A 23,971-nucleotide genomic window follows, 5' to 3' on the forward strand; every position below is an offset into this window, starting at 1 on the left:
AAGGCTTCAATATAGTGAGAAAACACAAAATGAAAACAATGTGGTTATGATACATAGCGAGAATTGAAAACAAAGAAAGAGATAGAAACAAATGGAACTTACTTGGTGGAATGTGTTTACAACACTGATGAGTAAAATGTTGTGTGAATTTGAAGAGCAGAGAAAGAGAGAGTTTTTGAGAGAAGAAGGAATAAGCTTTTTGAGATTGTGGTATTTATATTCAAATAAGGGGTTGACGGCGTTTGATTATGGCGTTAAGATTAACGGAAAATGTTTCCCAACAAAGACCAGAGGAGACTTTTGGGCCTACATGTCTGGTCTAGGTTAATGCAAAGGTTGGATGTTTAATGTATGTTTGATGAAGCTACGTGGCTTGTTATGATTGGTTTGATGAAGCTACGTGGCTTGTTATGATTGGTTTGATGAACTGAATGGTTGGATTTGCTAAGGAGTTTTTTTTCCACAGATTTGGAAGCTTCTCATCCCGGTTGTTTGTGCTTTCAATTTGGATTTGGATTTGTTGATGTAATTTCTCTCCTTCTCTCTAATTATATGAAAAAGAAATTTCACATTATCACATGAAAGAAAGGAAAAAATAATAATTCAAGATGATGAAGAAAACATTGTCAATAGTGGCTAAAACATTATGACTAATTTTTTTCTATTTAGGTTAGTTTTTTTACTTAATTTAAATTTGTATTTAGAAATGAAGAAAACATTTTATACATTTCCCCACTAATGTGCATTTATAAGTGTAGTTGCCCGATCATGAATGGCATCCTTACAAAATTAATATTTCAAATGATAACATTGTTGTTCTAAATATAATCTCAAAATACATCATCAAATATAGAGTTTAGCTGAAATAAAAATAGTTGCTCGCAACACACATAATTATTCAAATACCATTTTGGTTGTCTAAAAATTACAAACGCACAAACAAACGATATTTAGTATTTCAGCCAAAGAACTAGTGTAAGTTGTGCAACACAAAATAAAATAGTTACAATTTTTATGTACTAATAGGCCAATAATATTGAGACTACTAATTACCGTCAGAGTTAATTCAACGAGTGATTTTATTTTTTTGCATTGTAAACTGCTTCAGAAACTTAATTGGTATTTCTCGTTTCCTTATATAAACGATTGAATAATCAATAATCTGAACATATATTTAGCTTAAAGGAGAATCAAGAGTGAAAGAACAGCATTGCCTTCAATGTTAAGCATTTAAATTTATAATAAGGCTTCCATGTGCAACAAATTAGCCTCTCTATAATAGCTTACTTTAAAACCTACCTAGATGATTAGGATGATCAAATTATTCTAAACTTGATGAGTAATGTGCTTTTTGTGATCCTTTTGATAAAAAGTTCACCACTGTATTCATCAATATCACAAGTTTTTTGACATAAAACCACATGCATGAAGTTATTCGATTAAAGGATATACATGTACAGTAGTAGTAACAGTGCTTTTATAATATTCATACTTGTCAACTTTAAAACAATGATTCTACCTAAGATAATCTATATTTTTAGACTCTAGCATGGCCAACTTTGTTTTATACAAATACGTCACAAAATCCGCAGCCATTTGGTTTTTCTAGAGATGAACTTACGATGCGCATTTAATTTGTGTTTTCAACCTCCTTACAGTTTAGATATGACTAATCAGACCATAAGTAATCATATAATCATATAATATGCAGGACACCTTCAATTTTTTTTTGGGAAAAAATCTATATTATTTATAGAGAAAAATAAATATATTGAGATTGCATTATTTATTATCCATATTTAATTATTATTTATTTTTATTAAAGTAATTTAAATAAATGATAGATTATCTAGTGATTATAAATATTTAAACATTGCATATATATTACACTCTTATTTAAAATTCTATAGGCCCAAAATTTATTCTTTTGTAAATGACATGACATGCTTCGTGAAAAATAAATAATCATTATTATATTGAATTATTTTATAATATTATAGATATGCAACTCGATGAACTTCATAATTGAATATCTAAGACGAATATTCAGCTACTTCTCTAGTTTTGATATGACAAAACTAATTGAATTCGTAAAGTTTTATCCACATGATTTTTTGTTCAACTGATTTTATGATGTTTGATAATCAACTTGAGACGTATATCATTGATATGCATAATACTGTGGAATTTGCTTCTTTGAAATGAATAAATAATCTTAATATAAGTTGATTGGAGGTGGAAGACACATTGTTTCTCATTAATTTATTTTCTTTTGAAGTTAACAATACAATTTTAAAAAGAGTTTTTTCAACTATGAAAATTATAAAAGATAGATTGTGTAATCAAATGAAAGATGCATGAATGAATAACTATCTATTGACTTATAATTGATTAGAAGTATTCATCAACATTGACAATGAAATAAATATATTTCAACAATTTCAAAATGTGAAATCACATATAGATTAGTTATGAAATATATATTTTATTTGATTAAATATATTTAAATTTTGTAATTTTGAATTGACGATATTGATTATTTTTATTTTAATCTATGTTGCACACTCTGCCTCTAGATCCTAGAATCGGTCACTGAGAAGGATAATAAATTATTCCTTTTAGGTTCATGCACTACTAGAGAGTCCAATATTAAGATTTAAGATAAATAAAAAGTTTAATATTTTTAGAACTACTTTATTTAAAATATGGATAGTTAATAATGAGAGTTCAACTCCTCTCTAGTACTGGAGAAACCAGTACTGAAATATGAGGTTGAGAATTTTTTAAAGAGTTTTTATTTAATTTTAATAGAAAATAACATGTAATCGTAGTATTTAAAAAAAATTTGCTACGTGTCATCATCCTATTCCGCACTGGCCTCTCCAGTACCGGAGGATCCATTTCCTAATAATGAAGAGGGTTTGAGGAAGAAAATGAGAAAGTGTGATTAGGGACAAAAACTTGAGTTGGTGGATAGCGGACCCACAATTTAATAATTTATTATTGTATAATTAGGTGTTTCTAAAGATGATGTGTTGGAGTTTTCTTCAACCAAGTTTCTCTCGGTAAGCACTTCAGTTATTAATATATTATTATCTTGTACATGGTTTCCTCTTTTTCTTTCCTTTTGCACATGATTAATTTTTTATTTTAAGATCAATTTATTTATGAACAATAACAATTCATCTAGAAAATATTAAAGAGAGAAGCTAATATTTCAATATAATTTTATAAAATTATTACATTATAGCTATTACATCATTGATCTATATCATTAACACAACATACACCTTACTAATTTGATATTACTTATTCACTTTGGCCAAAAAATTGTCTCCATATATAAAATTTTATGGAGCAAATTGGTATTGTTTTTCTAAATATATATATATTTTATGACAGGCGGAGTCCAATGCTTAAATATATCGGCTTTATCGACTCACTTAATTTATTTCCAGTTTTTACTTGTTAGTTGTTTCAGAATTGAAAATACTTCAAAAGGATGGGCAAAATATTACTATACCTATATTACACTCATCATCATCTATTAGCTAATCTTATATTTCAACATCAAATTTTTGACATCAAATTATACATATATTACCTTTACCTCTCACCTACGTTTATCCGATTTTTATATACACTTTTTTTAATAAAACATAGAAAAAACATTAGGCATATATCATATGCCCAATATTCAACCGTTATTGTTGCATGCAATCGGCAACTTTATTCCCTATTGTTTCCCCTGCCAAATAGAAAAAAGAAAACATATTATAATCTAAACGAGAAAAGAAAAAAATAAATAAGAAGAAAAGATGGAATTAATGAGTGGGTACATTACCGAACAGTTTAGTCCTATCAAGTTGCACGATTTGGAAAGTCATAAGATAGTCTGATGGTGAAGTAGGAGGTTGTAAGAAATGGAGTGTATGAGGTTATAAGTTCGATGGTTTATAAAGTAGTTTGATGATTAAGATAAAAGAGGTTAAAAACAAAGTCTCACCTACAACAAAATACTAACATACTAATATTTACAGATAAAAAATTTTCACTATCTGGAATCCATGTGTTCATTTAAGTTGGATGAGAGAATCAAAATCAAAATTGGAATTGAAGAAAGATTTTCAATCTTGTCAAAGGAATAATAAGTAGTTATTCTAAGTTCCGTAACATAGGAAGCAAAAGTCCATTGGTCCCTATGGTGTATGTATCCACATAGGATTATTGTCTTATATCTTATCAATATTTGGTTTAACGAAAATATGACATTTCAAATTAAAAATTTAAACATTTGTTATCATTAATATTTTTGTTTTATTATTATTGGTTCGGGATAATATATGAGACATGATTTTTTTATACTATTAAGGATATCCTATCATTTTTTGGATAATAATTAATCTCTTTTAGGTTCGTAATTGTCCTTCTAACAAGTGTTACTCATATGAATCGAACATTCGACCTTAAATATTAGAGACTAATATCTATAGTGAAATTTCTATGTTGCCTTAATGTCTGATTAATAAGTAGAGAGTGTATAATCCCACACCAACCAAATCCACCAGTCCTTTCAAAGAATATAAACAGATGTTAGTGTAAAATTTGGGTACAGGTGATTAAATGTGCTTTACCTTTAACCCACTACTAGTTTTTTATGTTCTTTTGCTTTATTCCTGGGGCTAACTCTCTCTTTAAGCAAAGAATGCTTGGAATAGAGGGACAGCAAAAACCACACAATATAAAAACTACATAACATTCTCTTTCTATATTTCTCACATTGTACATTGCCAGCAAGAAAAATATTTGCTTTGTTTCTTAATACAGGGTTTCTCTCTGTTCTCTTTAACAACTAAAAACTATTATTCTATGTAGCATGATCTGATGGGTCATGCTTTAGCTAAAGAAGTTTTTACCAGATTTTGTTAAGAGAATTCAAAAATAACCGACACTTTCATTAAATCCTTGTTATTTTGTTCACCTCTTTTTATCTTTCGTTCTTTATAAAGAGAAAACTCAATTTATAACACATAATAAAATCCCCTAGTCATATATAGCAAGTAATGAAGAAAAAAGTCTAACCAAATGTTAACGAAAATATGCTGTTGAAATTCTGGTTAATTAAAGCCCTTTTGAGGTTGTTTTTATACCACAATTGTTGTATTTGTGCTATGCTACTTGCTATTTCAATTACTTATTCCAATTGCCTCATGAACATGGATGAAGTTCCAATTATTTTTATAAAAAAATAAAATAATATTTTATATTATTTGGATATAGAGATAGGGTATTTTGGGACTGAAAGATATCTGTTCAATGAATACATGCATAAACAATGATCTATTATTCTAAAATCTATCACATATATAGACTAGTGTAATATTTTTCGATGATAATTAATATTGTAAATATGTAATATTAAAAGTGTGTAATCCATAGGTTTCCTCAAACTTGTAAGTATCAAATGAAAAAAATTCTATGGTAGGTTGAGAGGACATGAAAACACGATGTAGTTTATACAACTTTTAACGTTAGGAATGTTCTATTTTTTTCTAATGAACAAGAATTTTTTTTATCAACAAGGTAATTCAATTAAAAATAAAAAACAATTAGGAGAACGCGAAATAATAGATGAAATAATAGTAACTCAATATCTGTTTCCTAGTTTTAAATACTCTTTCGTGAAGTGGCCGGATGACAAACATATTTTATTATCTTTTTGAATATAATATCTAAATAAACATATCGATAGGAGTATCACTTGTTTCCATAATATCTTTTTATCTTTATAGTAAATTTTATTGTGTGAGATGATTTGATTTGTTATAAAAAAAATTGTAATATTCTAATAGTAACACTGCTCAATATACAACATAATACTTTGAAAAGTGATTATAAAGCTCCTCCTCATTCAGCAATCCTGGCCCTGAAGTAAATTTGCATACAATCTCGATCCCCAACTCTTTCTTTCCCTACTTCCAATGTTTAGGTCTGAGACTTTGGTTATTATTTGAGCTCTTTTGATTTATTGTTTCAGATAAAAACATTAGCATGTGTTAAAAGAAAAGACACGAGTGGGCTGAATCATGTACATAATGTCTATTAATTAGAGCTTTTAAACCTATCCGTACGTCCTACTTATATGTATGCTTAAGCATTTTTGGAGTATGTAAACTGCTTTCTAACTCAGTTTCATGCATGCAGGAAATTCAAACCTAGGAATCTTGGCGTTTTGCCTATGTCGATTTCATAGCTTTTATGGTATGTTCTTACCTATGTGGCTTTTATGGTATGAAATCTGATATTTCTATTATTTCTCTTACAAGATTCAACTCATAAAAGATTCTAAGAAAACAATGTAATGATATATTAAGGATTAAATATTCTAATTAATACATGTTAGATTTTAACCTCATTAGAATGGGGTTGACTGATTTATAAATGGAGGATGAAATGCTCCTATTGCATTATAGGAGTTTATATAATTTTGAGCGAAAAATAAAGAAAAAAGTTTTGATTAGATGGAAACAAACTTTCAATCAAAATATCATATATTAGTTGTTAAATTATATTTCACCCTCACCATTGTCTTTCTCAGTTATTGTATTTTCCTTTTGTTTATATCGTAATCATCATTTAATATTAATAAAATTCTTTTTTGCCTATAAAAAAAAAGTTGTTAAATTAAATAAGGATGTTATGAATATTCAGCTTGTTTTGATTCTTCATGATTCGGAGATAGAATGTTAGTAAAGGGTGAAAATTAGAAAAGAAAGGAGATCTTAGAAAAAGAGAAAATATTTGCCAGAACTGTTTCTTCTCCTTTGAACAAAGAGGAAACGTTCAATAAACCACTTTCTTTCTTTTTTATATATTGGTTCTCTTTCCAGGGACAAGATTTAAACTCTCCATGAATCAAACCCTTTAAAGAAAAGAAACTGATACTACGAATTTGTATGCTAAAACAATTTGATTAATTTGCAAATGAGTGTGTGGAATATGATGTAAGGCATAAGAAAACATTAGATATCATATGTCCATGTTTTGTGGCATAACGTTAGGACTTAGGGGTACTATTTAGTACTCTGTTTCAAACTTATCCAGATTCCGGATCCAAATTGTTTAAAAAGTATCCCTTAAATCAACGTGGTCCCGTTCTAAATAATAAGCAATTGTGAACTTTATCTGGGGTGTCACAGATTTGAGAAGATTCATTTTATTCTAGTGATATATCATAAACTAAAACTTTACAGTTTCTATTATAATATATCATTTTTATTTTTATTTGTTTATCTTCTTCTATCTTTGCATGCATCCTAAATAACATTTTTATTCAGTTTAGAAGGATTAATTAATGGTTAACCTGATGTCTTTATATAAAGACGTGCTCAAATTGTGAATATTTTTTTATATTTACTTGTTGTGTGCCCACATAATATTGCACATGCCTTTGTAAAATGAGAAGAAAAAAAATATTAATAGTGTAAACGTTTTGTAAAGTGTTACTGTATCGGCATTTAGAAATGGGTCAATTTAAGTTCAGACATGTAATTGCACGTGTTCACCTCTCCACCATTCATTGATTGGTCATTACACTCTTCGGGAACAATCCTCTTCATTAACTGAGAGACAAGTACTATAAAAATTAAAAGAAAATATAATATGATAATTGATAAGACATTTTTATCATTTTATATGCAATGAAACACTTCTATTATCTATATAACAAAAAAAGGTTCATCATTACACATGTTAATCTCTAAATCAAAACTTTCCCTCCAAAACATGTTTATGTTAATGTTAATCATATGTACCTTTCAACATTGTATATTTCCTTTTTGTACATTGTACATTTTAATACTAATGATTAATGGATTGAATCCATTTTCACATGTGAATTATTTCTCTATTCATTATCATTGCATATCTTCATATACTTCTCTCCCTCTTTCGATTCATATTTCTTTCTTATTCTCTCACATGTCTACGATCCAATGCTTTATTCGTCAATATTCATTTCGTTTAAACCTAATATGATGGTTTTTGTATCCTATTACTCAATCTTTATCATTGTAGATTTGTTCTTATTTTGTAAATATGTTGTTTAAAGTGTATTTTTATTGATTTTTTCATTCATTTCTTTATTTCTAGATATGTTCTTATTTTCTAGATCTTTTAATTGATTTTTTGTTTATTATGTATATATATTCTTATTTTTCTTTGATTTTGTTGTTTAGTATTTCATTGATTTGTTTATTTTGTACCTGTGGTGTAATTGTTTTCATTATTTTTTAGATTTGTTCTTTCAATATCATATTCCTTAGTGTCTAATTTACAAGGATTGCATCCTTAATAATGACCAAATCCTCAAAAAGTATGTTATGTACTCGATCTCCATTTATATATACACACACATTTAGTTACAAGTTACAATATTATATTTATTTATTTCTTTGTTGTTATGAATTTATTTATCTTCTCATCTTATCCTACCTTTATCATCTTATATCTTCATTTGCAGTTTGTCTCTCCCATAGAGTGTCTATATAGGTTAGTTTTACGTCTTTGTGTCATTATCTTACTAAAATCTTCAATTTTATTCTCCATTGCCCAACAAATGAATTTGATTATCTTTTCCTCACATGATATTTGTTAAAATATTTTTCATATGTAGTTATTTTTCTAAAACAGGAAATATGAATTGGTCATATTTTTTGTTTCAACATTTGCAGAAGAGAAACGTCACACCCTAGAACACAACGTTTAGATGTTACATTCATTATCTGAATGTAGAAGAATAGTTCTTTAATTTTATTATGTGTTTGCCATTTTTTATTTGAATTTATTTTTTTCACTATCTGAATGTATCTATCTTATATTAGTAAAGAATAATCTTTATTTTTTTATTCTCATCATAAATAATTTGGCATGTTTAAATGTTGAACATGTATCTTTTATCTAGTCAATCATAGTAAATGTGATCATCATATCAGTCATAACGAGTAAGACAATTTAATTTAATTTATTTTTTATTCTATAACTAATAAATTTGTGGAATATTAATATTTAATTCCATTTTAGTATTTTGTTTGAATTTATGTATTCGTTACAAAAATGTAATATAAATTTGCCTAATTATAACAAATAAATTTGCGGAATATTAATTGAGTAATATTTACTCATTAATGTTTTACATTATTCCCCATAATTTATTTATAGTTGGAATCATTAACCTATAATTTATCTTGATTAATTGAATTTTATAACGTGTGTGATTAATTAAGCATACTATACAGTTACATAAACAATATAAACTTAATGCATAGTTATAATTATATTGATAAAGAAATAATTAAATAATTCAATTTTTATCTCAAAAACAAAGAGAAAAGTATAAATATTTTCGATCTAGTTAAAAAAAATGACATTACACATAACTAATCAATTGGTAGTTACACTTTAGAAACCGAAATTATTAGACATGATTGTCTTTGATTGCATTTTGCTCCGTTATTTAAAAACTAAATAATTGTCCTCCACAATTAATTTTTGTTACTTGATTTTTTATTGTGTTTTTGGATTTAATTTCTCTCATTGAATATGTATGATTAATTGAGCATATTTTATTGTTACTTTAAAATTGAAAATTTAATGCACATTTATAATTATATTGATAAATAAATAATTAAATAATAATGTCATAAAGAAATATCAAAGTTCAAATTTTTTCAATCAATTATAAAAATGACATTATACATAATTAATCAATTGTTAATTACACTTTAGAAGCCAAAATTATTAGGCATGATTGCCTTTGAATATCTTTATTTTGTTATCTAAAAACTAAATAATTTTTCTCGCAATTAGTTTTGTGATTTGATTTTTGATGGAGTTTTTTTTTATTTTTAATTGGATGTGACAATCAAAACATTAAAGCAATTTGATTTAATTGTGATAATCAATTGATTTGATTTATATTTTTATTAAATTGTTTAAAGTTCCCAAATTTTAGGCAATGCTCATTGTGGATATAAATTTGCATAATCATAAATAATAAATTTCTAGAATATTGATATTTAATTCAATTTATATTCTGTTTTTTGTTTGAATTTATGGATCAATTACAAAAATATAATATAAATTTGCAGTATTATAATTAATATTTTTGTAGAATATTTATTGATTAATATCTACTCATTAATGTTTTACATTATTTCCGATAATTTGTTTATATTTTCATCCATTAAGCTATAATTTGTTCTGATTCATTGAATTTCATAACGTGCGTGATTAATTAAGCATATTGCACGATTACTTTAACATTAGAAACTTAATGCACAATTATGATTATATTGATAAAGAAATAATTTAATAATTATATTTTTAATGCCATAAAGAAATGTAAGAACTCAAATTTTGTGGATCAACTACAAAAACGACATTATACACTATTAATCAATTAAGTTAAATGATAAAATATAATAACATGATATAACACATTATATAACTCTATAATGCAAGTGATATATTGTGCACATTAAACAATTACTTTAACATTGCAAAATTAATATACATTTATAATTATATTGATAAAGAAACAGTTAACTAAATTTATTTTTAATATCTTAGAGAAATAGAATAGTTCAAATTTTCTGGATCAGTTAAAAACTATTATTATATACAGATAATTAATTAAATTAAATAGTCAAATATATTAATTAATTTGATATTCATCAAATAAATAAATGTATATTATAATTCATATATTGTGGATAAATCACAATATATCATTGACCATTATAGGACAATAATAATACAAAATTATAAATTTGTTTTTCCTGAATCAATATCTTTATCTTTATTTTATACATTGTTGGATTTTTCGAATTTTCATCGTAATATTTAGTTGAATTGATTTTGACTATTTTATTTTTACAAACTGTTGAAAAATCTATTCATACGGGTTTACTTTAATGCATAAGGATAAAATTATAAAATTACAAAAAGATGAGGATAACTATTTAAAAATAAAAGAGATATGGTGACCTATGCAATAATAAAATATGATGTTGCAATAGCAATATTAAAATAGTACTAATATGAATCATAACATATTATTTGTAGTTATTTTAGAGTCAAATAATAATAATATGTATTTTTATACCAATCTTATTTTAGAATCAAATAATAATGAAATTATAATTTTATTTTTTAATTAATAGGATACTACTAACTATATCATCTTATGTATGCATAAAAAGCAATGTTGGAAAAGCCGAGCCAGATGTTAAACTAGAAGATGTTCCGTATTCAGTTTAACCAGTTTAAATAGTTAAACTGTATGGTATGACCAAATGACTTTATACATAATTAATAGTTTTTATCTAGAAAAATATAATTATGTGTAAATGTAAAGTCTTATATAATTAATAATTATGTATAATTATATTGAAATAACATATCTTCATCTTTTTTAATTGAACCTCTAGTTTACTTCCTAAGTTAATGCGGTTGAACCAGGTTTAACACAATCAGACCAGAATTTCACAGGTTCGAAGTGGTTCAAACCTCATTTAGTTAAGATTGCAAATCAAAGTCATTTTTAAGTCCAGTCAGTGGTCAGACCGGTGGAACTGTAAAGTAGATATGGCAAAACGTGCATCGCCCGCATTTTTTTGCGGACAGGGCATACAAAATTTGTCTATTTGCCTGTTTCACCCGACCAGTTTTTCCTGCCAAGTTTGCAGGCATTTCTGTTGGGAATGCGGGCAGTCGACGGGCGGCCCATAAACATAATTTAAGGAAAAAATAAAAAAAAATTAAATAAGTTATGATGTAAGTGTTGTTAGAACCGAACCGGACGGTCCGACCGGTCTGATCGCTGACCAGACTTGAAAATGGCTCTGGTTTGCCGTCTTAACCGAATGAGAGTTGGACCACTTTGAACCGGAAAAAATCCGGTCCGACCATGTTAAACCCGGTTAAACCGGATTAACCCGGGAAGTAAACCGGACGGCTCACTTAAAAATAAAAAAAATGGGACAATGTTCTAATATTTTGTTTTGCTACGGTCCAAAAAAAAGATAAAGAGTTATTATTTCAATATAATTATAATTATATAAATTTTTACATTTATATATAATTGTATATTTATAAATAAAAATTATTAATTATGTACGAAATCACCCGGTCAGACCGGACGGTTCAACCATTTAAACCTAATACGGGACCTCTGCCGGTTTGACGTCCGGCTCGGGTTTCACAACACTCGATGTAATGTGATTTTTAATTCCTAAAAAATTGTAATCTAATGTAATTTGTTAAACTTCATATAAAATATCAAAAAAATTGTTAATTTTTTATCTTCAACTACTTTATTTAATTTTATTTTATTTAATATATACTTTTTTTTTTATTTTTTTTTAATTATTCAACAATGCCTACGGGCAGGGCATTGAATTTTGTCTTTAACCAATGCGGGCATGCCCGCGCCCGCTTAAAGTTTTGCGGGCGCAAGCTAGACTGGTCGGACGGCCCGTTTTGTCATCTCTACTGTCAAGTCCAGTCTGATTCTCATAATACTGATAAAAGGAGAAGTGAACTGACTTTCTTGAAGTTTACTCTCAACCATCAATGTCTAAAAACTCATCAATCACTTTGATGTTGGACTATTGTAGCCACCGTGAACAACTAAATTAAACCATTATCATATTAAGAAGAATAAGTCATCTTTCAAGCTTCCACTAACTAGGTAACAACAAAGTCATTTTATCTTAGTCTATTAAATAACTACGTCAAGTTATTCAACAATATATGCAACTAAAATAGAATCTGTGAAGAAAGAAAACAAGTAGAAGACGTAGACTCACGATATTGGTTTTTGAAAGAACTATTGTAATAGTTTTAAGATCATATAATTTTTTTAAGCATAATAGCTTCCTTTTAATTATTGTTAAAAAGATCTTAATGCATAATGATGTATTACAAATAACTTTGTTCACACAAAATAACTTCACTCAAGTACTTTCTCAAATTCTCAACTCTTCCCCCGACAAAGTTAATTGGTTCATATAAACCTACCCATCCATATGAAAAATCATATACAAGTACATCTTGAAATGTAATGATGATGTACTTTATAATGGAGTTTGATATCCAAAATACAACAACTAATTTGTCATCATGATTTACAAATCTATAGTAGATTTTGTTGTTATGTATATTGTAAACTTTGTTGTGTATTCATCGATGTTCCTTAAATTTTGTTGTTTTTCATATTGTTAGTTGCTAGGAACTTTCGTACTAATCTCTTTATTATCCAAAGTCCTCACATGTACTAAATTACAAACAATTATGTAGAAACAAAGATTTTGAACTGAAGTTTAATTTATTGATATTCAACATAAAAAACGTTAGTTATGTCGTTAAGATTTATTACTTTAAATTGCTCATTCACATTTATTTATTTTCTTTTATATTATAATTATTTTGACTTACATGAGAATTTGTTATTTCAACTTATATAAGTGCTACAACTTTAATATTTATATTGTATTATTAAACTAATATATGTTTATGTTTAACTAATAACTTAGGTCTTTTACTTAATTATAATTTTAAATATATTTTTCAAAACCAACACGAAATGGTCTATACTGTTAGTTTAACATTGAAAACATATGTAAAATCATGTACTTGTCTTTCCATTTCCATTAATTGAGAGAATCCTTCTCCAGAACTTATACACTAAAGCCAACTTTTAATTGCGATTAGATTAAAATATTTTACTTCCTGCTTCACTTGAAATCCACGAAGTTTTAGTAAGCAATTAACTATAATAAATGGTCTTGATCAACTATTATTTGCTTGTTAATGTATCAATCTTGTAATAGGGTTTGCATAATCGACAAGAAAATAATGCAACCTTTCGTTTGGTATATAATAATGCAACATTATTACACTAGCATATAACTGTCCAATAAAAAAAAGGCACAAGTTTAATTGTAAGGAGTGGCAAAAATGTAACCACATTGAGAATTGGACCCTTTCTGGGAATTCAGTCCACATATTCATGGTCATTCATTTATGCACTGACTTTTACCATAGGACATTATATATAAAAAAAACAAAAATGTCCTGATAGTGTAGAAATTTTAAATACTATTATTCTGTATCTTTTATCATTTATATTTGATTATTATTAATTTTTTAAATAAAATAATACTAATAAATTATGTATTGACTGGTATAAATCTTTATAATGATATAACACAAAACTTGAATATTAGACTCTATAAAAATCTGATGTTATTTCACCCCAAGGCCTGGAAATCGTGCTCGAACGTAGAATAGCAATATCATTATTTTTACGCAAAGAAAATCTAAGTTTTTTTTGCTTCCCATAGAACAATTTCATACCATTTGATCTGATCTACATACTTGTGATATCTCTGGTTAACTCTAATTTCGATTTTTTATACTTTTTCTATATATGTACTTTGACTATGTTATCTCACATAGTGTGATTGAGATTTGATTGTTGTACTCTACTTAATGTCAATGACCAAAAACTTTTGTTATGGATAGTTTTTTGGTAGTATAAAAAATATCCCCTCACCAAATAACTAATCTCTCTTGGGTTGCATGATTGTCACTCCCAAAAATCAAACCTTTAACTTTCTGTTATTTCTGAGATCTATTGCGGTTTTATACTACTAGACTAACACCTTGTTAATGACTATATATATCAATTAAGATGAAATATGAGTGAACTTTGGATCAACCTATTGTTGATCCACACTCAAGCCCAGCCCATTATATAATGGGCATTAATCCTTACCCTGCAATTTTGTTTTCATACCCAACGATGAAAGTAGTATAAAAAAAGATGAAAACAAAAGTCTCCCTTATAACTTCGGAGTTTTAAATAATATAAAAATTGGTTGTCGCACGGCTTAATACGAAAGTGTGTTATGAAAAATAACTTCCCATATGGCTTCATATGTAAACTATAGGTATGAAAATGAAATGAGAGGTACAAATATGAAAGCCATATAACATAACAACTCTAGGTCCTGCATGAATATAAAGGTTCAGAAGCTTAAAGCCCAATTTAGTCTAGCTAGATACATTTATTTCACCCAACAAAAAAATTGCTGATATATTTTTAGAGACAAAAAAATATGTTTCTTTATGAGTTATACTAAATTTGGAGATGAACCCTTTGGAAAAAGGTAGCCCCACCATTGCTTCCTTACCATAATAATAAGAATAGAACAAGAACATCTTCGTTATGGAGAATCAAATATTTGGTTTTATTTGTATTTTTAATAGTAAAAGTAATATTTCATTATATGTAAAATGGTAAAAATATTTTACCATATTATGTTTTCCTTTACTTTTTATTGTATTTGTCTCTTTATTAATGAAGAGAATCCTTAGTTAAAAGAATAAGAGTCAAACCTAGAAGATGTTGGAAAATCTCATGAAGAATTGAAACATTAACACCGTCTTTGTACCTCGAAATGCTAGTCCAAGTTGAAACATTAATTTGGCAACAACCCTGTACGTTTCACATTTATAACCCCTCTGCATTGAAGCTATGAATGAAAGCACCACATCACTGCTATACTATGCATCTAAATTCCAATGCTTATCACCACTTCGCTCCTATCCTCTCCATTATTCCGAATTGATAATTATACGTTCAAAACAATTTATTTAAATAACATAAAATGACTCAATAAAATTAATCACAAAACAAATTAAAGTAAAATTTACTAAATGTATTAATCCCACATCCATGCATTCTAGGAACCTGAATCCTGGATAAGTTCTGGTTTTTTACACTTATAATAAAGAATAAAAATATTATATAATTATATTCAAAAGATAAAAGTGTCACATTGTTATATTCTTTGATAGTGTTTGTGATGTACTTGATCATAACTAACTATCCCTTGCAACAAAAGTTTTGCAATAAATCATGCAAAATAATAAACCATCCATATAAATAGTATAGAAGGACTTTGATGATAGGAAGAAAAGAGTCAAACTAAATAACAGTACAATAAATTAAAAGGGAAATCAAAGCATAGTCAAATATTACAAGTTCACATATAAAGAAAGCAGAACTCCTTCCAGTATATATGCATCTATGTAAGAGAAAAAACATGTTTGGACCTTAGAAATTAAACCATGATTCCCTCAAGTATCTGAATGCAGGGGTTGAAATATTTTACTGTTTCAGGACTACCATTTATTTATTTATAGCATCATTACCTTGCAATCCTTATAAAGGTGCATGGCATCAATTCTCATCTGGGTTGCAATTAAAATCTATGATGGGTCTATAGTCAATGGTAGAGGAGCTTAAATCCATCTTCAAGTGAGAGTCACTGAAGAGAGACTGAGGGGACTGATATTCCTGTTTCAGACACCCCGGTGAGCTTAATTGGCCATCGAAGACAAGTTCCTTGGACCTTCCGTTGTCGTAGAGATTTAAAAGCTCGGTATCTCGCATTGTTTGCTGTTGGAAGCAGTTGTTGACCACAGTAGAACGATTTCTTGATTCCGAAATGATGTTTTGCGGAATCTGAGACATAAGAGACCATGTGTCGTCTGATGTGAAGTCGTAATAACTTTGATGTCTCATAGTTCCGAGATCTTTCTGCAAGAAGTTGTGCTCATCTGCTTCTGAGCTCAGTCCAAACCTAAGGAGTAAATAGTAAACATCAAGATGTTCAGTTTAAGCCGATTATGCATGATAAGAAAAAAAGGGCGGCCAAGTGCACGAGGCTCCCATTTATTAGAGTCTGGGGAGGGTAGATGTACACAGTCTTACCCTCACCAGCTAGGAGGTTGTTTCCAGGATTTGAACCGGTAACCTCATGGTAAGAAGTCAAGATGTTCAGTTTATGTCAATTATGCATGATAAGAAGGTAGCAGAAAAATCAAAAGTATTGGAGAAAATATTATGAAAAGCTGCAAATGGACCCAAATGCTTAGAGGCTGGGGGGTCACTGCAACCATGTACTACATAAGCACCCACCATCTGCACATATAAACCTATCGAGGAAAATCAATTAGGCTCTCTCCGCCGTAAAGCAAACTGTAACAACTAACAAGGCTACATAAGAAATGTTCAGCCTGTTCAATCTGAAAGTACTACAGAAGAAAAACAAAATTGAGAATAACAAGATGAAGAAAGACATCAAAGGAAAGAATTGAAAGATTTCATGACAGTTCACCGAGAGCCAAAATTTGGAAAATCGTATCACTAGACAAATAAAAAAAACAGGCTATATTTCGCAATTTCTTCAACACCTTATCCCATTCTCCAATCCAAATTTATTATCCACCATTTCTGGAGAACCATAAGCTATCAACTGGTAGTTGGACGCATGGTTGAAAAACATGAAATTACCTCTCCTTAATTGTTTTAAGGGTATCATGCATTAACATCAGTTTTACTGCTAAGCTCATGGTTTAGAGTTTAGACTGACAATAATATGCAGTCATGAATAAATATCCCTTCATTTCCAGTTTTTAGGGTTACGTTAACAAGTACCCAATGGCATTGTTTAAGGAATATAAGATAAGTAAGTCAATATTGAAAAACCGACTTCAAGGATTCTCAAATTATTAAAGGCACCATTTGCCCAATGCAAAATTCTTTTATTTGCATCCTTATACAAGCCTTTATGGCACTTGTTAAAACTCCACTATGTTTTAAATATGTAAAGCATGTGTAAAAAATATTTGAATAAATAGAATGGAGCACCAACTTATGATAACAAATGAATGGTTTGAGGACAATTCAGGTACAACAAAATCAAGAGTTAATTAAGTTTTCCATGATATGCAACACCAAATTAAATGCAATCTAGAAAACAAGAAATGCATGATGAACTTGATTGCTGTCCGTAAAGGGCAATGTTGAAATTGTATTAAATTAAGCTTTTCACATGCTGCATATTTGGCAACAATGATAGGTTGAACTTATCGAGACATTGCTTATTAGTACTGCATTCTTTAAAGACACAAATCAAGTAAGTCTAACTAGAGAACTATGGCTAGATGACTTACACCTTACTCTCATCCCACACATCATACTGACCCACATGTTAGGTAACTTAGAATCACAACTATACCATATATAACATAACATAGTTTGTGGATCCCTCCTCCAAAAAAGAAAAAACTCCATTAGAAATTATGACAATCATTACTGAACCCAAAAAATCAAACAGTTTTGAACACATTAAGGGAAAAAAATAGAAAGAATTAAATTAAAATTACTTTAGTTCTGATATTAGATCCTTTAGGAACAACCTTCTCCAATATTAGATCCTTTACTTTTCAACTAATTCTAACAATTTTAACTGTTTAGCAATTGTCCTTGATCATTATAAAAACCCAAGCAACAAAATACTCCTAGTTAAATATAACTCAAATATCCATTCACACAAGACTTAAACATAGCAACAACAAGACTTAACACAAGACCTAAATATAACTCTGTACTTGGGAAAACTTGTATTTGATATATCAGAAATTGTGGACTTATTTTTATTTAAATGCTCATCCTCGGCCATTGGTTAAAATTGTTGCCAAATTCAAAACATGCTCACCAGTATCTCAATCAATTTACAGTAAATATAACAACATCAGACATAAATAGCATGAATCATAGATATACCTTAACTCTTTCCTTGAATCCTCAGTAGTAAGAGGCAAAGGCTCCATCATATTCATGGTGCTGTTGTTCCCATTCCCAATAGTGAAACCTTGACGAGTACAACTAGTGTGCAAAGGAAGATTCTGGAAGGTTCCAGTTCCAGATGCAGCAGAAACAGTAGCAGTAGTAGTTGTGGTCCCAGTAGTAGCAACAGAAGAAGAAGAAGAAGATTGTGATTGAGATTCCACTAGCTTTCTTGAACGGCAACGACGTCGTATCATGTGGCGGTCACAGTATTTAGAATCAGGGTGTGCATCCTTTGAACATCTCCATTTTTTCCCATCAGTTCTTCTGCATCTTCCAGGTTCTGGGTCTATCTTCTTTCCATTCCCATAATAACCCACTTCATAAAACCACAAAAAGGAAACAACTTTAACTTCTATAACCAAAAGGGTATCATAAAAAATTAGAAAGATTGATTTTTTCATCAAGCTTACAAGATGGGTAATTTTGATGAGACATAATCGATTGTAAACTCTTCTGAATGGGTACGAGGAGGTCTGGTGGAACAGTGAGACCAGCTTTCAAGTACTTGAAGATAAGAGCTTGGTGCTCCAACTCCTGCCACTGAGCCACCGTGAAAAGTGGTTGAGCCGCCGTGAACATCATAGCCGGAGTGGTATTAGGAACACTCATTTTGTGAGTTAAAGTTATGAAGAAGAAGAGGAAAAGACGTTGAATCTGAGAGTAAAATATGCATTAGAAAAAAGAGAGTGAAGGGTGTAATATAGAGACAAAGAAAGAGAGAGAGAGAGAGAGAGAGAGAGAGAGAGAGTAAGAAGAAAACGTTGTTGTGGGCGGTTACCTCGGAGAAAACGAGTTGAAGCCTGAGTTGTCAAAGGTAGATTAAGGATGAAGGTGAACACAAAAAGAGGGGTTTTGAAGAAATATTATATTATTATTCTATCTTGATATCTAGCTCAGAGGCATGAGTTTTGTTTAGTTAGTCATCATTGACTCGTGTTTTTTTGAGTGGTGATTAATTCTACACTTTGACTTGTTTTGGAAAATTTATTACATTGTTCATAGATTACATCAATACATTAAATATATTCAATAGTGGATAATTAATACGTATTATTACTGTTCATCTTTTAATTTAATTTAATTTTCTCATTTGGTTCTATTTTAATCATTTAGTATTTTTTATCGTTTTAAGTTTCTACTTTTGAAAACATTTATCATGTTAATCTTTTTTCGATAGACCTTTTTACCAATGTCATTAGCATTTTATATGACTATTAGGTTATTATAATAGTCTAAAACGACTTTGTTTTGAATATCTTATTCTTATATTTTATATTATCCCTCTACTTTTCTCCATATTGTTCATTCTCTATCATCTTTATTCACGACAAATTCATTATAAGTTACAAAAAAAAAATCTTTTCTCCACATCCAAAAATATTATCTATTACTAATTCCTTCATCTCTATTCATATACTTAATCTTCCCAAAATAAAACACAAGGAATTAAGGAAGAATCAAATCCTATATTTTCCTCTTTTTTATTTTCCTATAGTTTGAAATAGGCACAAACAAGATTGGTAAATGAAAACCCTAACCTTTTTTGTTTTTTGTTCCTTCATAAAATCTTGAATAGATTTTGGTGGGAATGGTTATAGGTCTTAAATAGTTGTGGAAGATTTAGAGGAAAAGGCTCAAAGAATGGTAATGATAGCTCCAAATCTAAAATATCTCTTTGATGGAGAAATTTCTATCTCTTATATAGAAGTAAGCACCTCTCTTTTGGTGGATGATTAGTTATAAGAAATGAAAGGAATTTTGCTTATGGTTGTGATGTTTAGTTAAATATAGTATGGTGAATTTTTTATTGGAAATTTTCAAAATTTTGGGTGGGAAAGAAGATGAAAGCTTTGCCTAAACGACATTATTTTAGGACCAACGAAGGGTACATGGGATAACAAATGTTATTGAAAAACTTATGCTATAATGTTTTCAAAGTTGAGGGAATGGAGTGAGAAAAAAGTTTAAGAATGAAACATAGAAATTAAAATAAGTTAAAGAAAATACAATAGTTGAATTAAGTTTGTAAAAGAACAAAATAATTGAAACAAGACGAAAATATCAAAACATGAAAAGTTTTGGAATGAAAGGATAAGTAAGATATTCCTTGGATTCCATATATTTTGTAATTTAATTTGCATACAAGTTAAAAATTATTAAAAGTGTTGTATATTGACTAAACACTCCTAGTTATTCTATGTTTATGAATCATTGTTTATTTTCTAAGAGAAAACAAAATGTAGATCAATTAATAAAAAAAATGATACATATGTTCATTGAATGATAACAGCATTAGGCAAAATGTGCAAAGCCTTGAAAGAAATCACCACAAATATTAATCAATTTTACTAACCTGATCCACACATTTGTTGGTTAGTAGGACAGATCCATCCGGTATAACACCACTAAGGGTTAGTTTGAGAGTTGGATTTTAGAAGGGAAAGGGAAGGCTTGAGAGTCTTCTCACAAGTGTATTTCATAGCTCCCAAGCCTTCTCTTTCCATTCCTTCCCTCCAAAATCCAACTCCCAAACTAAACATAAGTGTTTAAAATTTTAAATCCAAAAAAGTTATATGTCAATTTGTTGAGTCATAATCCTATGGAAGAAAAAAGAGTGGTGTTTTTATTTTTAATTTTAAAGATAAAATTGTCTTCTCAATATAAATTTTATTGCATGTGATTTTTTCTCTTTTATTTTATAGCTACTGATTCCGATTTGTTAAATCAACTAAATATTTGCATTTGGAAATAAAAATTTAAGATTAACAAGGCATGGGATATTAACATTTGATGGTATCTAGTGTATTTATAATATATTTAATTAGAAGTGATAAAATAACTAGTGTATTTATATTGTATTTAATTAGAAATGATAAAATAACTAGTGTATTTATTGTTGTTGTAATAATAGTGGAATAGTTAATGGGTTTTCAAATTTTTCTACAGTGTTTTAAATTAAAAAATATGATAAACTAAATATTGGAATAACTGGTGTATTTATACTTATATATAAGTTGAAAATATTATTTTTAGTATAACTGAAATATCTCCACTATATAGTTAAGAAACTAACATCTTTCGGATTTTAGGAATATGTTGTTGTTTCTCACAACAACCGTTGTTCAGAGGAATCAAACTTTTAACTTTTAGTCTATCCGATAATCTAGTGAAGTCTTACACCACTGAACCAATAACTTGTATTTGATGACAACATTAAGTATTTCCATCATTTGTCATAAATCCTAAGATCATATTTCCATTATTTGTCATAAATGCATAACCAAACATGAAAATAGTGATTTTGAATGTGTATATCAAGAAATTTATGATAAATGCTTACCTAAAACCAACCATGTAGCCTAACACTATGGAGTGTGGATGCAAGCAAAAATGAAAGGCAAGTTTTGGCCATTGTCCCTAATGTCTATAACCACACTTCAAAGGAAGAAATTGTTGAGGGGTTTTCCATAGGCTCATATTCTATGTTGTTGGGTAAAATGAGGAGAATCTCATCCTATTTCCACACTTCAATGGAAGAAATTGTTGATGGATTTTCCATAGACTCATAATCTACCACTCTTGTCTTTACAGATTTACTTAACAGTATAATTGTATAATTGCTAAGACAAGTGTTAAAATGGTAGTAGGCATGGATAAGAGAGATTTTTGATGAACAAGAAAGAATGAGAAAATGTTATTGATTTGAATTGAATTCCAAAGTTACATTGAATCATCTATATAAAGGGAAGAAAACACTAACTACCCTAACCAAATTAACTAACCGACTAACAAAGGCTCAACTATTTTAACAACAAGTATAGTGACATATCCTCCAACTCTTTAAAATTAATAAGACCCACAAAGAATTTTAACAAACTTTTATTACAAAAACATATGCACAAAATGATGATAACGATGCTTGTTATAAGTTCAAGGGAATTTTGTTTTTTGGTATTGTATTAAGGGTGACTAGAGGCACATTCCAAGACATGACAAACAACTATTCATAAGGGATAGTATGAAATCTGGAATTAATTTCAATACATATAATCTTCCAGAGCCCAATGGCCTTTGATCCATATTGTTCATGTTATGTGCAATTTTATTACATTTCTTATGCACCTTCATATTTTTTGTGTCATCATAAACAAATTAAAATATTAGTTCCACAATGTCCTTTACTATTTCAGCCATTCTTGAAAACTCATCATACATGAAGCCTAAACTTTACTTGCATAGATGCATAAGCAAGTGGTGGTTGTGGTGATCTGGTAGAAGTGATATGGTACAAAACTCATGATCTTATTTATATATATATATATATCACTCATCACCAACACTTGTTTATGGATTGATGCAAGTAAAAGCTTAGATTTAATGGATAGTTTTCTCAAATTGTCAAAACTACAATAGATTGGTATGGAAATTTAAATAAAAGTTAACCCAATAACTCAATTTGATAAGCCAAAAATACATTCTTCTAAAATTATATAACAACATGGTGATATATATATATAGGGACACTATTTAATGAAATGTATCAACTACAGCATTAAAAAAAGGGAATAACACAAGATTTGGATCATGGTGAGAGTGAACGAAAACTTAGGATCAAGAATGTGGAAAAGTCACCATATTTGAAAGAAGATTTATAAAAGAACACGAAGAAGTGTGAGTAAGATTTTTTTGTATAACTAGAAATATCTCTCACACATAAGGATTTAATTATTTTTGAGTATGAGGACATTTCAATAAGTGTCACTTGGATAATAAAACTTACATTTTATTATTCTATGGATCTAGCATAACCTAGTTGGTGTGAGAGTGAGGGTTTGAGAACAGAAAATCATGAGCTGATACTGTGTATGAAAACCAAGGAACAAGGTTAAGGTTTCTGTCAGACTTTGGAGGCCCACAGTAAATGTTGGTAGACAACAAACATTAAAAAAATGTGGGCCTTACACCATGAAACATGATTTCCTTATCTGCGCATTTAACCTTCACATCTCAATTTGATTAGGGAAAGTAACGATGATGTTATTTTTTAAATTAAAAAACAAAAAAAATAGTTGGATTTAGGTTACAAATATGATATCTAAAATTAATCTACAAAATCTCCTATACCGCAAATAATATTATATCACAAAATGATACTTCATTTTTAATAATGGTTTACAAATAACAGGTATAGAAACTAAGTGTTAA

The 23,971-nt window shown here is 28.7% G+C and overlaps 1 protein-coding gene across 1 annotated transcript; it reads right to left on the bottom strand.

The window, feature by feature from the left end:
- On the bottom strand, positions 16,052 to 19,696 carry LOC109331979 (growth-regulating factor 4-like). The gene is made up of 4 exons (XM_019566810.1): positions 19,545 to 19,696; positions 19,177 to 19,420; positions 18,701 to 19,082; positions 16,052 to 16,712 (listed from the first exon to the last, which is right to left on the bottom strand). The coding sequence occupies exons 2-4, from the start codon at positions 19,373 to 19,375 to the stop codon at positions 16,310 to 16,312; spliced, it is 984 nt and encodes a 327-aa protein (XP_019422355.1). The 5' UTR covers positions 19,376 to 19,420; positions 19,545 to 19,696; the 3' UTR covers positions 16,052 to 16,309.

The sequence above is a fragment of the Lupinus angustifolius genome, chromosome LG17, assembly GCF_001865875.1.
Source record: "Lupinus angustifolius cultivar Tanjil chromosome LG17, LupAngTanjil_v1.0, whole genome shotgun sequence".
Classification (NCBI taxonomy): domain Eukaryota; kingdom Viridiplantae; phylum Streptophyta; class Magnoliopsida; order Fabales; family Fabaceae; genus Lupinus; species Lupinus angustifolius.